A 17,500-nucleotide genomic window follows, 5' to 3' on the forward strand; every position below is an offset into this window, starting at 1 on the left:
GCAGCACCCTTTGAATGATATGGAAGCCTGGCCGCCACGCTATCGCACACATAATAATAATAATAATAATAATAATAATAATAATAATAATAATAATAATAATAATATTTCAAATATCATTGGCAAGATAGGAAAATGCAGTGGCAGCAGCCCAATAAAAGAGGACAGAAAAAGCTAAACATTTCACAAAACTACCAATTCCAGAATACAGTACCATACTATTGAGGCAGGTCAGTTAAAGCGGTGTCAAATTGCATTATTTCTGCAGTGCAGATTAGACTTTAGAAGCATATTTTTCTGACAACAGGCTAGTTTATGTGTTGTTAAATATTGATCTGGGGTGGCATAGGGTCCCTGGTTGATGAAACAAACTCTGCATGATTTGGGTTCAGCTTTAATTGCTCAGTTGGCTGTTTGTTCTGCTCTGCGTTTAGTATTATCTCTGTTGCAGGAGACAGACAGCTCCATAATTCCCCGATCGGTTTCCTCTCTAATGGACTGGCAACGGTCAGTAATAAAATCTCAAGTTAAAGAGGAAATGTTAAGTAAAGGTCAGGAATCTCTGACCCTGGCTTTGGATTTAGTGTCTGAACGGAGTGGAAACCTGTTGCGGAAAATGGCGTGCATTGCTGCAAAAAGGGACACGAATGAGTTTTTCTTCTGCCGGAGATCCAGTTCCATTTGTTTGTTTAAATTAATAATGACCTATCAATCCTCACGTGAGAGCCAGCGTGGGGTAGTCATTTGGGCATTGGACTCTGGAGACCAGGGTTCGAATCCCCACTCAGCCATAGAAAACTATTGGGTGACCTTGTGCAAGTCACACTCTCTCAGCTCAGAAGAATCAAAGGCCTTCTAAATCTTTACAAGAAAACCCTTTGACAGGGTCGCCATAAGTCGGAAACAACAAGCACACAACAACAACAACAACCTTGTATAGTCTAAGGGAGTAGATTATTGACTTTAATTCAAAGGTTTATATCCCGCTTTTCTCGGATTCGGTGACAGCAGAAATGAGCAAAGAAATGGAAACTAATAAGCCAGCAAAAACAAAACAAACACCAAAATAAAAGTGTGATTGTGTTGTGTGGTAGTGATTTGTTGTTGTTATATGGCATCATTTGGCATGGATTTGCAGGGATGCTATGGACGAGAGACTTCCAAGAGCCTTGGTCATCCACAGTCCTTTCTCCGGTCTTGCAGATTAATTAATGAATCCCTTCATTAAATCCATCCATCTGGAATACGGTCTGCCTCTTTCCTTACTGCCTTCCACCTTCCCAAGCAGCATTGTCTTTTCTAGTGAGTCACAAAACCCAAAGAAGCTATTTGCTTTTCAAAGCTTTGCCTTCATACAGTACTTTTCCTTTGGGTTTTTTGGTTGTAGTAAGGGATACGGTGGAACCAGTTCTGCTTGGCGGCTCACAATTTCGGGTCATAATAAATGCAAACAAATCTTGCAGTAGTAACTGATCCGGGTGTCAAAGAACGGGAACAGCCACCTGTACTGTGTTGACTGACAGCCCCTGACTTCAACCTTGACCTGCCATAACTCTCTCTATTCTTGTTTCTGCGGTCCCATAACTTTGTGGTCAGTAGCTGGGAGCCTGGGGACTTGGCACATGGATTCTAAGTGGAGCTTCCTTTATCCGAAACGCTTGGGACCGGAGGCATTTTGGATTTCAGATATTTTTGGATTGTGGAGTACCTCTATTTGCACATGCAGACATACGGTTGGCCCTCCATATCCATGGATTTAAGCACCCACAGATTGAAAATATTTGGGGGGGGGGGAAATCATAGCTTGATTTTACCATTTTATATAAGGGACGTCATTTCACTATGCTATTGTATTTAATAGGATTGGAGCATCCACAGATTTTGGTGTCCACAGGGTCCTGCAACCAAACCCCAACAGATACCAAGCGTCCACTATAATATTAATATTAATATCAATATCCTAATATATATAGTTGGACTTAAGTATCCATAAATTTTGGTATTCACAGAGGAACTGAAACTAAACTCCATAAATTTTGGTATTCACAGAGGAACTGAAACTAAACTCCAGTAGATACCAAGGGACCATTGTAATCATCATCATCATCATCATAGCCCATTGTATATAATAGGATTTGAGCATCTAAAGATTTCGGTATCCATGGGGGTCCTGGAACCAGATCCCAGTGGATATCAAGAGCCCACTGTAATATTGTCAATAATAATAGTAGTAGTAATAATAATAATAATAATAATAATAATAATAATAATAGCAGCCCATTGTGTATAATGGGACTTGCATATCAACAGAGGACCTGGAACCAAAGTCCAGGGGATACCAAGAGCCCACTATAATATTGTCAGTAATAATAATAATAAATAATAATCAATATGCCATTGTATTTAATGAGACTTGAGCATCCATGGATTTTGGTATCCATGGATGGTCCTGGAACCTAACCCCAGCAGGTACTAAAAGTCCATTGTAATGCAGTATCTTAAAGTCCAGGTTTAAATGCAAAATAATACATTTATGTTTCATATACACTAGAGAGTCCAAATTTTGGTTCTCCAGATGTTTTGGACTTCAACTCCCAGAATCTCCAGCCACTATGACCATGTCCAGGAATCCTAGGGGAGTTGAAGTCCAAAACACCAAAACAAAATACGGCAGCTGTATGTCCGTATGTGCAAATACGGGTACTCCACAATCCAAAAATACTTTTGGGAATCACTGATGTACACCTCATAGACATAACCTGAAAGTACTTTTGCACAAATATTTTAAATATATATATTTTAAGGGAGACATTTGTGCCATGGTTTTTTGGGGGTAGATGGAAGCTGATTCATTTTTTAAAGCAGGAAATAATATCTGGGTCACTTTCTGTTTCAAAAGAAAGACCTTCTCTGGCCCTAAAGTGTCTCAGAGGTGCAAAAAGGTGACGAAAATGCTCCCTCTTGCAATATTAGCCAAATGCTGGGCTGGATCAAACTTTGGGTTCCCTTCCAAGTCCAGACCTCTGTTATTCTTCTTCTTCTTCTTCTTCTTCTCCCAAGAAGGTTGTTGACAATGTTTTCTTCTGTCGTTTCCCATAATGGCATGCCAAGCCTATCTCTGACAACAGTTGCCTCTAGCATTTGGCGGAAGCGCAGGTGTTTTCTTGGAAGGAAAGCTGTTTTTCTCCTTTTTGGTGGTGGAGCAAAGCCTTTAAAGTGCAACTCCTCATGCGTTTTCATGTGCCAACAAGCCGGTAATGCAGCTAGATATTTATCTAGCCAAAGAATCATTTATGAGGCTTTCTCTCTTGGTCCAGCTACAGTTGGAGGAATTTTGGGCTTTTTGCTGGGGAGCGACTCGATAAACTCAACTAAAAAGGAATTTTTGTTATTTGTATTTATTTGTGAGGATGTGCATTAATGAACATGTGGCCAGCCTCTTTTCGTGGATTTGACGAATTCACATTTGTAGTACAAGGAGGGCAAACAGATATGAACTTACATAGGAAAGTTAAGACAATTAAGTGTCAATGCAAATTTGCAAAACGGCATTTTGCATAATACACTTAAGCGTGGACTGTCCCCAGGAAACACAACCTTGTTGTCATAAGTAAACCAGGAGATGGCAGGCAGCCTGGCTTGTGTGCAGATGTGTACCATAAGATTTGTGTCTCACAAATCTAGTTTTGGGGCACTACATCTTTAAGCATTAAGCTGATATCCTACTGAGTGCGCAGATAAGTAGACTGAAGTGAACTGGTATTGGAAACAAATGCGTTGCAGGCCACAAACAGATGCGTACCATGAAACAATAGGGGCTGTGTCTGTTAAGGAGATGCCGCTGAAGTGGATGCGTCTCCAACAAAGACGGTTTCTTCTCTGCCCTTTACCAGCAGATCCTCACGTGGAAAGTGTCTACAGATGCAAATAACTACAAATGTTGGGGTGCCTACACACCCGCCCCTTGTACTGCCTGTCACAATTATGCTCCTCCTGCTGAAAATCTAGACAGGACCATATAAAAGCAAACCCTCCACAAATTACTCCAGCTATATATTTTTGTATATACATGTTTATAATGGATAGCTATCTGTCAGAGATGCTTTGATGGAGATTTCCTGCATGGCAGAAGAGGGTTGGACTGGATGGCTCTTGCAGTCTCTTCCAACTCTATGATTCTATGATTCTAATGCTTGTATACCAGTTTATTGGCCCTAGGTCCTTGCGGAGGGTTTGTTTTCATGCTTTAGTTTCAGGATGCCAAATATATTTCATTTGAGATTCATAGCTTTCCACACAGAACTAGCTTCCAGGCTTCCCTGGGATAGCAAAGGAATTTTATCCCAAAGGATGGGAAAAATTGGGATCCATCAACTATGTCAGCATCTCCTTTAAATATTGGGGGAATTGCTTAACTCAAGGAGGCTTGGAGAGGCTGGTAACATGGGGACCGTTTCCATCTACAGTATTTATAGTTTATACCAATACTAACTGCTGGAGGACTCCCAAGTTTGACGAATATAGAAGTTCTTTATTTGGACATATGCAAGAGTGCAATCAAAGAGCAACACCATACAGAACTAACCGAAATAGAGGTGCATAAACTGGTTAGCAGAAATGGTCCCTTGCCTTTGTTCCTCGCTATGCTTTTGGTGGCCCTTTCCTCCACACAAAGGTAATCTACTCTTCATCCTGGTCCACTCCATTGTTGTGTTTCACCATCAGATCAGTGCGCGTAACCCACACACCCGCACACTGTGTGAGAGTGCGAATGCTGGTTTCCCATTGAGCCCATCCTGGAGCAGGTGAGAATTTGGGCAGGCTTATAAACAGCAGCACTCCAGATGCTCGACAAAGCAAGGCTGAACTTGGGTGCCCTGTATAAATTACGCAGATGGAGTCTTTCTTGTCTTTTGGGTGGCCTCTCTTGGATAATTGGGTAACCCTTTTGTGTATTTTGCATAATGTATTCCAGTTTTGTTAATCGCGGAGGGCAGCTAGTAGCCGCATGGCGCACAAAAGCCCCAGCGGCATTCACTCCTCTCCATGTTCAACATTTTCAGCGGCCCAAACGCTTCCTGGCTAATATATGCAGCCATGAGAATTAGGAACCTTTTTTTTATTTTAACATTTTATTAAAGTTTTCTATAGTCGTCAATAAAAAGGGGGGAAAGGCGCATACACTCAGATCGTAAGAACCATTCACATCGCACACTAGGTTTACAGTAACATGGCATTACTTATACTAAAAATCTTAAAACATTCGTTAAATTCACCAAAACAATCAAACAGGTATTTTCTTTCCTAACATCCAAAATGTACCATTTGTTACTTCCTTGTCCGCAGTCTTTTGAGTGTTATCTCAGTTTTTCAGTTTGTTAATAATTGTTAATTATTTAATTAACAATGGTTGTTTTAATAACTGATAATTCAGTTGTATTTTGTTATTACTGATGGGAGGGCTAGGGTTATAATGTTGTATTGATATTATATTTATCGGTTTATTTTAATGTAAGCCGCTTCGATCGTTCAGAGGAGTGGGAAATAAATAAATATTATTATTATTATTATTATTATTATTATTATTACTTTTTTGCGCTATCTCTTCTAGATTATATACGGCTCATCTATGCTTTTCTATTAATATACAGTGCTCTAAGAGGTATTTGTAAACCCTATATAATTTCTATTCCCTGGGTTTATTTGCCAGCAGATAAGACAATTGCTTTTTAGTTATCTATCTGTTACTATTATATTCCCCTTCTCCTCTTTCATATATATAAAAATCTTGTTTATATATATAAAAAGCCTGGATTGTCAAGAAATTGAATTTTGCAGTTTGCACGATATATTGCATTGCAATTAGTGATGTTGAATAGGCCAAACATAGGACCTGAATTTCTGCTTGACAGTCTTCTTCTAAAGAGAGAAGCACTCAATTCTTAGTGGAACAGATTAACAAATAAACACATCACTAAGTTTGTTTCTGTTTCACAAAAATCACTTACTTCTCAATTACTCACAAGCACAGGTAGTAAATATACCCCCAAAATTGTGGTAAGCTACCTGTGCCCACAGACTCACATGTACCCTTTAGTGAAACAGAATATTCAACTGGTTGTAATAGATAAGATTTTGCAAAGCCATAATGTCTTTTATGTTCTTATTATAACAAATATGCATAAAAAAAGCACACGCTCCAGAAAAATAATTGTAAATGGATTCATAATTTCTAGGATTTTAAAATTTCTGGAGCAGATGGTAAGGGCATAATAGGGGTTGTATTCTATTACAAGGTGGGAGCACTCCCAGTTCCCCATTCCTACAACAGTGGACTCTGAGTAGACCTACCTGTCTAACCCTGTAATCTCTTTTGCTATCTTCCTACTCCTTTCCAGGTTTCAAGTGCCCCATTTGCTCCAAATCCGTGGCTTCCGACGAAATGGAAATGCACTTTATCATGTGTCTGAGCAAACCTCGCCTCTCCTACAATGGTAAGCAAGACCAGTGCATGCCATCTGTGTGTGTGTGTGTGTAGAGATTGTTGGGAGAAACAAGTGCAAGGTGGACATTGCTGGGAAACCTAGGTCCCCACCTCACCTTTGTTGTGTGCCTTCAAGTCATTTTTGTGACTTAGGGCTTTGGTGCCACAACAAATCCCAAGATCCCACAGCATTGCACCATGGTGGTTAAAGTGGTGTCAAACTGCATTAATTCTGTACTGCAGTTTGGAGGGCCACTGTACCATGCCACCTTTGTACTTTGGGGCACGTTGGAGTGTTAAAAGGAATCGCGTTATTTGCAGTTGTGTAGCCCATGCGCAAAAGTGCATGAGGAATGTTGTAGCCCTAAAGCTTTCCTTGGCTAGTTTTGGGTGCCCTTTGCCCAGGAAGAGAGTGGTTGCTGCTTTGCCCATCATGGCTGCATTGGCTCCCAGCTTGGCAAGGGTTTCATGATATTATGCCTCTCCCCCTTCCCTTCCCGAAGAGCGAGTATGTCTGCCCCAGCAACAAGGGGTGGGCAAAACACCTGCTCCAGCTGTCGGTGCCAGGCCGTGCCGTCCTTCCAGCTACTCCAATGTTACACAGGGTCTGCCCAGGCTGCGCTGCTGGCAGAGACAGTGCCAGGCGGCTCCCAGGGCTCTGCGTGGAAGCTGGAAATCAGGTCAGGAGGAGGAGTTGGCTGTCCGACCGACAGGCCGTCCGGCTGGGTATCCCTGCTGCAGCATCTGGGGGTCATTCAGACATTGCTTTATTTTTAGTGCAAGAACTATGCAAATAATCTCACTCACACATTCAGGGTTTGCTGTTCACACTATAGAACTGCATCTCCATGCATCTTTGCAAATTCTGTTGCTGGCATGTGCCGGTGCTACAAATAAAGATGGAGTCCTTATTGTTCAAGCAGAGGACTCCGAAAGCGATCGAGCAAAAATAGCGTCGTTCCCACTATGGAAAAGCATCTTCAAATTGCGTTCTTTGCACGTGCCAGTGCTGCAAATAAAGATGGAGTCGTTATTGTTCAGACAGACGGCTCCGAAAGATAAAAATCTTTATTGTGTTTGTGGTAGTGCGGTTGTTTTTGTTGTTGTTTGCCTTCATTTCTGATTTATGGCAACCCGAAAGCGAACCTATCGTGGGGTTTTCTTGGCAAGTTTCTTCAGAGGGGGTTTGCCAGAATGTCTTCTATTCTGAGCATGACTATATATGAGTCCTTTTTGCTTTTATTTGATAACGTCCTCCATTTTTTTCTTGAATGTCCGACGTTTTGCGGTGCCTTGTCCTCCTTTGCGGTTAGGACTTCTGCTAAGAGGTCCATTCCTGTCTTTTCTTCTCCCTCCAGATGATGTGCTAACCAAGGATGCAGGCGAGTGTGTCATTTGCCTGGAGGAACTTCTGCAAGGGGACACGATAGCCCGGCTTCCATGCCTGTGCATTTACCACAAAAGGTAAGAGTAAGACAGTATCAGTCTCCTTTCTCAGAGGTTCTTGGACATGGAGCAACATTAGTTTGGCTTTGGGGCATCCTAAAAGAGGCTGCATGGGATTCCCCCACCAGTTTTACCTTTGGGGGAATCTATGGGTAGGTGTCCAGCAAAGAGGGGTTTCTTTGCCAGGAGCTTGTGCCAAGCAGTGGTCCAAACCACACTGCAGAAATAATCCAGTTTGATACCACTTTAACTGGCCTGGCTCAATGCCAGGGAATTTTGGGAATAGTAGTTTTGTGAGACATTTAACCTTCTCTGTCAGAGAACTCTGGTACCAGAACAAACTAAATCCCAAGGAGTCCCTAGCACAGAGTCAGGGCACTTATAGCAGTATCAAACTGGATTATTTCGACAGTGTGGATTGGAACAGTGTGATGTCTAGTGATGCCTCCTTTCCTGATACCTGCCTCCTCTTCAGTTGTATAGATTCTTGGTTTGAAGTGAACAGATCCTGCCCAGAGCACCCTTCAGATTGACCCTGGCAATGCTTGCTGAACGCTCCCAAGGTGAGACTTTGCCAATTTTTCTCTCTGGGTCTCCTTGTAAATATGTCAGAGACAACTGGATTCTTTTATCTGTCTTTATTGGGGTTTGGATGCTCTTAATAAGGAGGAAACGTCCCATCACCGCCGTCCCCGGTGTTCTTGGAAACGTATTCCCTTACCTTTTGGACACGGAGGGCTTTTTTCTCTCAACAGGGCGTCCCATCAACCATCCTTCCCACATCCAGTCTCCTCCAGTAGAAGCTCTGGAAGCCGCTGGGATGGCAGCGAAAAAAGGAGACGGGGGAAATGGTGTTCTCTTCTGAAAAAGGGGCAGATGAGACATCCCCGTCTCCCAAAAGGAAAGAGAAGCTGCTGCATTTTTGAGGCTGTACCCAGAGAGAGAAAGAGGGGTCTGGGTGTTTGGGGCGCAAGAGCCCAGCAGCCACTTCGCGAGTGCCACCATGATGTTTGTTTGGGCCAGAACTGGCCGCTAGCCGAGCGTGGGAGCCACCGCCGTTCGAGGAGAACTCACACTTTTTTGCACTGACCAGGCGGTACAGTATATATTTTCCCCCCTTTTCTCTTTCTCCTTTCCCCAAATATCCCACATGGAACTGGAAGAGGAGTCCCGCCACTTGCCTGTCCGTCCCGTCCCTGCACCACACCCCGAGGAGGAAAAGGCCTTTTCCGTCACGTTTTTTTGACGGCGTCGTAGGTTTGTCTTTTCAAGTGTTTACAAAACAAAAAAACAGCCATTTTCGTGTCAACAGATGTGTGTTCCTGGTGATGTTTACAAGACTGCATCCTCTCGGCCTCCCAGCGACAGTCTCTCGAGGAGTTGAGAAGCTGGATCTCCCAAGACCCTCCTCGGCCTTCGCTCTTCCTCCCTTGTCCCCCCAACCAAACCCACCCTTTTGATCCCGGGGACACCCCCATTTCATTGCCAAAAGTCTCGCCCTCCCGGTTTCCCCTTTCTCTCTTAAGTCTCGGTTTGAACTCTCCGCGCTGGGATGGCTTCGGGGCGATTCTGAAGGGCTGTCGCCATTCACAAGTGTCCTGCTAAGATGCCTGAACCTTTCTCGGCCCTTGTGTGGGAAAACAAAAAGGGTGATTTCTTTTTCTTCTTAAAAGCAAAACACAACACACACACAAACACACACACACACACACCAGTCCACATTTGAGCACGAAGCAGAGACCGTCTCAGCCATGGAGGGGGAAAGGAAAGCCCCTGCAAGTAGCTTCCATCCAGCAAGAAAAAGGTGTCTGTATTTATATAGCAAAATGACGAACTTTGAAAATGACAAAAAAAGAACAAAACAAAAACATTCAAAGCTTGGGAAGAGAGAAACTTCCCCTATTAGTCAAGGTGTTTTGATATGGTATTAAATAATGTTCAATAAAATAGTCACTGTTATTTTATTTCGGTTGTATTCTTAAGTTGTCCAAAGGAAATGGGATGTGGGAGTGTATACCTATATATATACAGTGGTACCCCGGGTTACGAAAGTAATCCGTTCCGCGGAGCCCTTCGTAACCCGAAATCTTTCGCAAGCCGAAATTGCCATAGGCGCTAGCGCTGGAAGCCGCGATTCCGTGTGAAAAAGCGCCGAAAAGCACCAAAAATTTTTTTCGTAACCCAAAAAAAAAAACGTAACCCGAAACAGTTTTTTCTAATGGATTTTTTTCGTAACCCGGAAATTTCGTAAGGCGGTGATTTCGTATCCCGGGGTACCACTGTATATTTATTTACACACACTCATCCCTCCATATTGGTGGCTTTGATATTTGCGGATTTGATTATTCATGGATTTGATTAATATGTTCTCTCTAGGACTGTCTGGGTCCTCCAGTGCTACTCTATGGTCAACTTTAACTAAATACTGTACTATACTAGACATTTGTAGCTCCTCCAGTGCAATTCTATGGTCAGTGTCCATCGGTCGTTGACCTCAGAGTTGCATTGGAGGACTTAGAGTTTCCCAGAGAGGTGTCCTCTCAGGTAAAAACATGGTGTTTTTGTTATTTGCATTTTTTCCACATTCATGGGGGCCTTGTGCATCTAACCTTAGCGAATATGGAGGGACAAGTGTATATATTTGTTATGTTACAACTGGCTAAACAGTGGGTATGCCTGGGGCAGGAGCAGTGCAAAGTCTGAAAGTTGTGTCATGCATGCATCCTTGCAGTGTTGAAACTTTTGCTGCGGTGGGATGTCACCAAAGGTTCATTTGCTCAGAGAGCAAAGAATTTGGCTGCCAATCTCTGCAAGGGTTGGAAATGCTATTTGTTTGTCTGGCAACAAAACCTCATGTGGATGGCAAGGACTGGCATGAGGTGAAGGGATGAAGAACTTGGAGCAAGAACGGCACAGATCCATCTGCACACCAAGAAGGAACCAGGTAAGGAACTTGATGGAAAGAACTGATAAGTATTGAAGAAACCCAAGGCATCTACAGGTGAGAGAAAGTGTTGTCATGGGCTGCTGCCACACTGCAGTATTAATGCAATTTGACATCGCTTTAACTGTCATGGCTCCATGAATCCTGGGATTTGTCATGCTCTGTGACACCAGATTGCTTTGGCAGAGAAGTTTAAATATCTCGCACAACTACCAATCCCTGGATTCCATAGCATTGAGCCGCATGGCAGTAAAAAGTGGGGTCAAACTGCATTTCTGCAATGCAGAAATGTTGGCTGTGTGACTTACTTTCCTGCTCTTCGTGGATGGCAGCAAAGGAACATATGATGCAAACACAATGATTTATCTGGCTTTGAAGATTTAACAGGTGGTGCCCACTCCTCTTCAAGCAGATGTTTCCAAGCCATAATAGTGAGAAAGCAGCATTTCTTTTCAGTTACACCTGAGGCTCCCAGGAAGTTGGTTATTCAGCAGCCATAACCACAGCCTTGTGGCTTTTCTTCACAGCGCTGCCAGCTGCATGCACGCCTCCCTAGATCAGCAGGTTTAGTTTAACCCATCAGGTAACAACTGGGTTTTCAATGTGAAGTCGAAGGCTTTCATGGCCAGCATCCATAGTTATTTGTGGGTTGTTTGGGCTCTGTGGCCAAGTTCTACAAGAGTTTATTCCTGACGTTTTGCCAGCATTTGTGGCTGGCATCTTCAGAGAATGATTTCAAGTTGTTTCTAACTTAGGGCGACCCTATCATGGGGTTTTCTTGGCAAGATTTGTTCAGAGAGGGATTGTCACTACCTTCCTCTAAGGCTGAAAGAAGGGATTCGAATCCTGATCTTGAGAGTCATTGCTCAAACCACTACACCATGCTGGCTGTGTATGCAGAGCAATTGCAGGGACACAATAGTGCCCTAGAATAGTGTGTCACTGGGCATGGCAGATGGCACAATAAGATGACAGGTTTGCACTTTCCCTGTTTCCCATGTTGTGATACGATAGTATTCAAGTGTCAGGATTACATACTGCCAGCGTAGTGCAACTCCACCAGCGGATATTTACATTATGCTGGAATGACAGGACTTTGGCCTTAAGAGCAGTGCATAAATAGCTTCATGCTACAAGGCAGTCATGGGCCAAAGGCAGCATGGTGTAGTGGTTTGAGTATTGGACTATGGCTTTGGAGTTTGGAGATCAGGGTTCAAATGCCCCACTCAGCCATGGACACCCACTGGGTGATCATGGCCATGTCATGCTCTCAGTCTCAGAGGAAGGCAATGTCAAAGCCCCTCTGAACAAATCTTGAAGAGAAAACTCAAGGCACTCAACAACAGCAACAACATGGGCCAAAGACATGTGCCAGCCTTCCTTCCATTGGCACAGCAGCCCTTTTCCTACCCAGCCCAGCTGCAGATCCACCCAGGTGCTTCCACAATATTTGTGTAAACAAACACAGCTCCAGCTCTTCCCCAGATAAACACATGTAAGGTTTATTTTCATTCCACTCCAGTTTATTTTAGTTCCACTTGACAATACAAATCTGTAATGCAGATTCTGACAGTTGACTGCTGAGTCAACAGAATTCTTGCCCTTCAAAGAAAGGCACAACTGCATGAGGAATCGTCACCACTTTTAAAGTACTTGAACAACCCAGTGCTAACTACCAAGACATTTGGCAAGTGTACAGTGTGCACAGCTCTGCATTATCTGCAATGGCCAAAAGCCTCTTTGACTCTGGTAGAGGGTAAAACACCACCGGTACACAAGACACAATGGGAGCCAGTGTGGTAAAATGGTTAAAGCACTGGCCAAGGACTCAGTCTTGGAAGCCCAATGGCAAATCACATTCTCTGCCTGAGCCGAAAGGCCAGGGCAAACCTCTGAAGAAATGGTGCCAAGAAAACCCTAGGATATGGCCGCCATAGGTATGAGTTCACTTTAAGGCACATAAAAACAACAATTGTTTGCACAGATGTTCAAAGTGCAAGGAACCATTTTGGAGCAGAGACCCAGGAGGGTGATTTTTAGACCAAAGAGCTTTGACTTTGATTGATTGATTGTAATCTCTTTGCTTTATTATTAGTTTTCCAGCAAGGGGGGAGGCAGTTAATTCCCTCTCCATGAAGCCAGGCACCAATGAAGAAGGAGCATTCCCCATCACCTCCAACCCACAGCCAACTGGTGCCAGAGGAAATGGAGCTGCATGCAAATCCACCTTTTTAGTTTGTTAAAATTGTTGAGCACTGGTTACTTCCTTCTGCAATGTCTGAAAAGCTCTTATGCTGGTGCAAACCCTGGCAGAAGTCAGCAAGATGGTTCCAGCCTTATTTCCCTTTGGAGAATTACAGTGTCCATTATTATTTGAGAAAGTGGAAGGTATGTATGATCTGTGCTGGTTTAATTTCTAATAATGTCATAGAGATGGGCTCCAGACAAGCGGTAGCATATACCCATTCTCTTTGTATGAGATGTTGAGTCAGCTGCAGTTGCTCCAAGTCAGAGAGGAAGGGTCCACTGGGCCATCTCAGGTTGTCACAACACCTTTCCGGGGTTCATGAGGTTTTTCGGGTCTAACGCTGCCTTGATCTGCCGCATGGTGGAGAGCGCCACCTCGCCTACTTCCTCACGCAGAAGCTGACGCTTTCCCAGACCCACACCGTGTTCACCTGTGCAGGTGCCATCCATCGCCAATGCCCGCCTGAGGGGGAAAAGGCACAAGAGTTCAAGCAAACCCCAAATCCGTCTCCACCAGTACCAGGTTTTCAATGTGGCAGAGCCAGAGGAGCATCCACCAGGTTCAATCCCAGCATCTCCAGGTAAAGCTGTTAATCCTATCCCCATCTCCACTTGATATAGACTAATCTTCCCTCACCTGATGTCCTCCAGATGTGCCAGATGACAACCACTACTATCAGCCAGCACAGCCATTGGCCATGCTGGCTGGGCATGATGGGAGGTACAATACCAGGTTGGGGTAATCAATCCTGAGCTGGATGGGCCAATATTTTTGTCTTGTTATAAGGCAGCACTAATAAAAGTGGTAGTCTATGGACTGGTCAAGGTCCCTGCTGCACTCACTAACACGCTTCTCTTTAAGCAGTTATCAATGGCTAGCTAGCATCTTACTTTTTACAAACCAAAAAAGAACATTCTTTTTAAAAATAATGGTTCTGCACTCTGCCTCTTTCCCACTAGATATGAAAAGACTGCTCAACATGTCATAAAATAAAATGGTGACAGCCAAACTCCCTGGGCCATGATTTGCCCCATGTTCCTTGTCTGTGGCACTCCTTGCCTAGAGGCCAGACTTGGTTCTACCTTTCCAGGCCAAGTGTGGCCAGCCGCAGCTGCTGTTTCTACTTTCCCAACAACCCAGCCCTGGATTGCATTCAGACAGTACCTGCCCAGACGCTGTGCAAATTCCGCCACTCTCCCTCCTTCGTCTGCAGGATTGTGGATCAGGAGGCAATGGAAATTCCCATCTCCGACATGGCCAACAATGGGACCTGCAAATGCACACCAAGAAAGAGTAATCCTGTCCTGTGACCCAACCTTCACTAAACTAGTTCACAAGAGGCTAGTCCAACACTCAAGCCACTGCACCATTCATCACTATTATTCTGCATACTTTTCATGGGGTGTGCCATTTTGCAAGACTGGTCTGTCCTGCATTCTGAGGAGCAGAGAGAGCAATCTCTGTTGCTTTCAAACCACAGACCCACAGCTGCTCACCTGTAAGTTTGGACTCCAGCATGTCTTTCTTGGTTTCCAGCAATATCTCAGGGAGGCGGGAGATGGGAACACATACATCAGTGGAGTAGCCCTGCAGAAGAAACGTGGGGTGAAGCTCTCTTGGGGAGAGGGAAGCACACATTTCCACCCTTTGCCTAGTGTCACTGATTGAGTTTCTTCTTTCCCTGAAGTGTGTTTCTTAAATGCTTACCACAAATGAAATGCCATGTCATACAGAAAGCTAACAACTGGAAGCAAAATGAACACCCTGGAAAACAACCAAGGCTACTTGGATGCAAGATTCCAGTCTTAGGAGGACGGAAGCAGGATATTGTGACTAATTTTCTATTGTATAAGGGGAAGGAAATGGTATCTTGTTGGCAAACTAAGAGAAGCATTCGTTTCGTAAATCAAATTCAAACTTCAAAGTGGTAGAATTCAAAGATATAGCCATTTTAATCTGTAGAATCCATATGTAGAGAAATCATGTAGCATCCTTTGAGACTAAAAGAAAGAAGTTGGCAGCATGAGCTGTTTAGACCTCAGTCTACTTTCTCAGATGCATACAGTGGAGTGGGAACCAGGGACAGACAGACAGACATATATATTTCTGTCCCTGGTTTCCACTCCACTGTTTGCATCTTGGGAAGTAGACCGAAGTCTACGAAAGCTCAAACTGCAAAGTGCGTTTTTAAAAAACTGCTAAGCAACCTTGCCCTCCTCAACCTGCAACGCACCTTGCATCCAGGGCGGAGTGCCAGGGCTGCATACCAGGCATTGTGCCGCGCCGTCCACAGCTGACTGCGGGCCTCCTGCTCCTGTGCCCATGCAAAATCCGACCCACCATTCGACTTCACAATCTCTCCTGCAGAGGTAAGCCTTGGGTCAAAGCCCCGTTGCTGCAGCTAGCACAAAAGTTTTGGGGCAGGTCATACAGTCATTATATGTGCATATGTACTCCTCCCAGTTCCTAGGCTTCCCTGAAGATGCGGGGCGTACCTGTGGCTTGGACTTGCTCCCCGACACTGTTTTTAGTGCCATGAAACTCCAGGAAGAGAGTGGGAAGCTCTGGGTAGTTCAGGCCACTGTAGTGGTTGCAGGCGCCCATCATGACTTCATCCAGGAACTCTGGGGTAGAAAAGAAAAAGAGGGACACTGCTTTAGCGTAGCATCACAGTAGAGCAGAGGTGGACAAACTGTGGCTCATGGGTTGCCAAGTGGTTAGAATCCAAGAGCCATTGACCAGCAGGAGTATATTTAGCATCCCAATGAAATGGGAACCACCAGCTGTCGTCATCCCCAGCTCTCCCTACTCCTGCCCCAATGTCGCCTGGGGAGATCTGTGTTCCACTCACCAATGCGAGCGATGGGGATGCCAGCCTGGAGGACCTGCACAGTGCTGTCCACAGCCGCTTTCACAGTGGGAAAGGCACAGACAGCAGCCACAGTGGCTTCGGGGATGCCGTGCAGACGCAGCGTGGCCTGAGTGATGAGACCCAGCGTCCCCTCTGAGCCCACAAAGAGTCCTGTGAGATGGTAGCCAGCCGCACTCTTTCTGCAAAGTTAGGAAAGACTCATGAGGTTCAGAAGGCAGAATGCACAGAACAGCAGAAATTGGGAAACATACAGCCTGGGGGGTGCCTAGCCCTCAGTCCCTCATATCTGCTGTAGCACCCTATAAGGCTTCTGGAATGGGCTGGAGAAGGCAGTTCTGGGGGGGGATTATATGTGTGTGGATTATTTTGAATATGGAGGGCCTTCTTGCCACAGGGTTCAAGCCATAGCTTGATGCAGTGCAGACCAGCAAGATGAGAAGGAGCCCAAAGGAAGTCGCAGGCGCACTTGGGGACACCCGCTAGAGAGGAATTTAGCAGAGTACCTGGGCCTCCGGTTCTGCCCAGCTGTATGAAGCACCTTCCCGTCGGGCAGCACCACTCGCAGATTGAGCACGTTGTGGCGCATGGTGCCGTAGCGCACAGCGTTTGTGCCGGAGGCAGCAGTGGCTGCCATGCCACAGAGAGAGGCATCAGCACCAGGGTCTGGAGATAAAAAAGCACAGCTAGCTGGAGGCAGCAAGAGAAGCCTGTCCGCCCCCATCCCTCCAAAAGTTTGCCGATTTCCTATTGTGAATGCAATGCATCCTAAAAATACCTTCCCTAAGGCAGTACATTGTGGTAAAGCAAGGGTGGGTGACTGCGGACGGCTGAGTGTGGGGCACATTAGCACCCTGAGAAACTTTGGAGGTTCACACTTGCTCACCCAAGAAAAATATATATGAAAAATTGTCCCAAAGACCTCTAGGCAGAATGGGGGAATTTCCATCCTATTTTGGATTTCAAAAAAGGCATTACTTAAGTTTAAATTGGCCAAGCTGGGTCTGCTGAATTTGGTAGGAATGCACTCCATGCCATCTAGTGGACATTTTGGAGCAGCTGGGCTGGGTGCCTCCAAACATAGTGGGCATAAATGCAAGTGTGGATTTCCATCATACATGTATATACACACAGAGATATATTTGTGTGTGAGTGTGTGTGTGTTGCAATAAAGAGTCTAGTTGCTCAATCAGAGAATGCAGACAGCCTTCGCTTATCTTCGAGAATAGTTTATTGACGTGGGACTTTTCAAGAGCCATTTATAAGTCTAAATTGGAGCCAAAAGCCATTTATGAGGCTAACCAAAGACCCGCTCGGCATCCAATGACTGTCATTTATTTTCCAGAGTACATGTTTGCTTATTACACCCATTTCCAAGTCTTCCACAGGAATGTGCATAGACAGGGATCCCCAAATGTATGCAGGCATTGGGTGAAGTTCATGCCTGGCATAGCTTTGACTCAATGAGGCTGAGCGGGCAATGTATTTTCCTGTGTTACGTGTGTCCCC

At 44.7% G+C, this 17,500-nt stretch overlaps 2 protein-coding genes across 3 annotated transcripts in view; one reads left to right on the forward strand and one right to left on the reverse strand.

Moving 5' to 3' along the window:
* The window catches only part of ZNRF1 (zinc and ring finger 1), a 20,157-nt gene extending 10,263 nt beyond the window's left edge, over positions 1-9,894 (forward strand). Inside the window, exons 2-5 of the mRNA XM_042438443.1 lie at positions 6,399-6,494; positions 7,843-7,948; positions 8,406-8,493; positions 8,686-9,894. Coding sequence (XP_042294377.1) covers positions 6,399-6,494; positions 7,843-7,948; positions 8,406-8,463 — 260 coding nt within the window. The 3' untranslated portion in view covers positions 8,464-8,493; positions 8,686-9,894. The remainder of the gene's footprint in view (positions 1-6,398; positions 6,495-7,842; positions 7,949-8,405; positions 8,494-8,685) is intronic.
* A 2,481-nt stretch (positions 9,895-12,375) lies between these two features.
* Positions 12,376-17,500, reverse strand: part of LDHD (lactate dehydrogenase D) — a 7,127-nt gene continuing 2,002 nt past the window's right edge. For both annotated transcript variants that reach the window (XM_042438356.1, XM_042438357.1), the window contains exons 5-11: positions 16,498-16,657; positions 15,974-16,173; positions 15,618-15,746; positions 15,356-15,483; positions 14,619-14,709; positions 14,287-14,392; positions 12,376-13,584 (exon numbers count right to left, since the gene is read on the reverse strand). In XM_042438356.1, the coding sequence (XP_042294290.1) occupies positions 13,419-13,584; positions 14,287-14,392; positions 14,619-14,709; positions 15,356-15,483; positions 15,618-15,746; positions 15,974-16,173; positions 16,498-16,657 (980 nt within the window). In that variant the 3' untranslated portion in view covers positions 12,376-13,418. The remainder of the gene's footprint in view (positions 13,585-14,286; positions 14,393-14,618; positions 14,710-15,355; positions 15,484-15,617; positions 15,747-15,973; positions 16,174-16,497; positions 16,658-17,500) is intronic.

The sequence above is a fragment of the Sceloporus undulatus genome, chromosome 8, assembly GCF_019175285.1.
Source record: "Sceloporus undulatus isolate JIND9_A2432 ecotype Alabama chromosome 8, SceUnd_v1.1, whole genome shotgun sequence".
NCBI lineage: Eukaryota > Metazoa > Chordata > Lepidosauria > Squamata > Phrynosomatidae > Sceloporus > Sceloporus undulatus.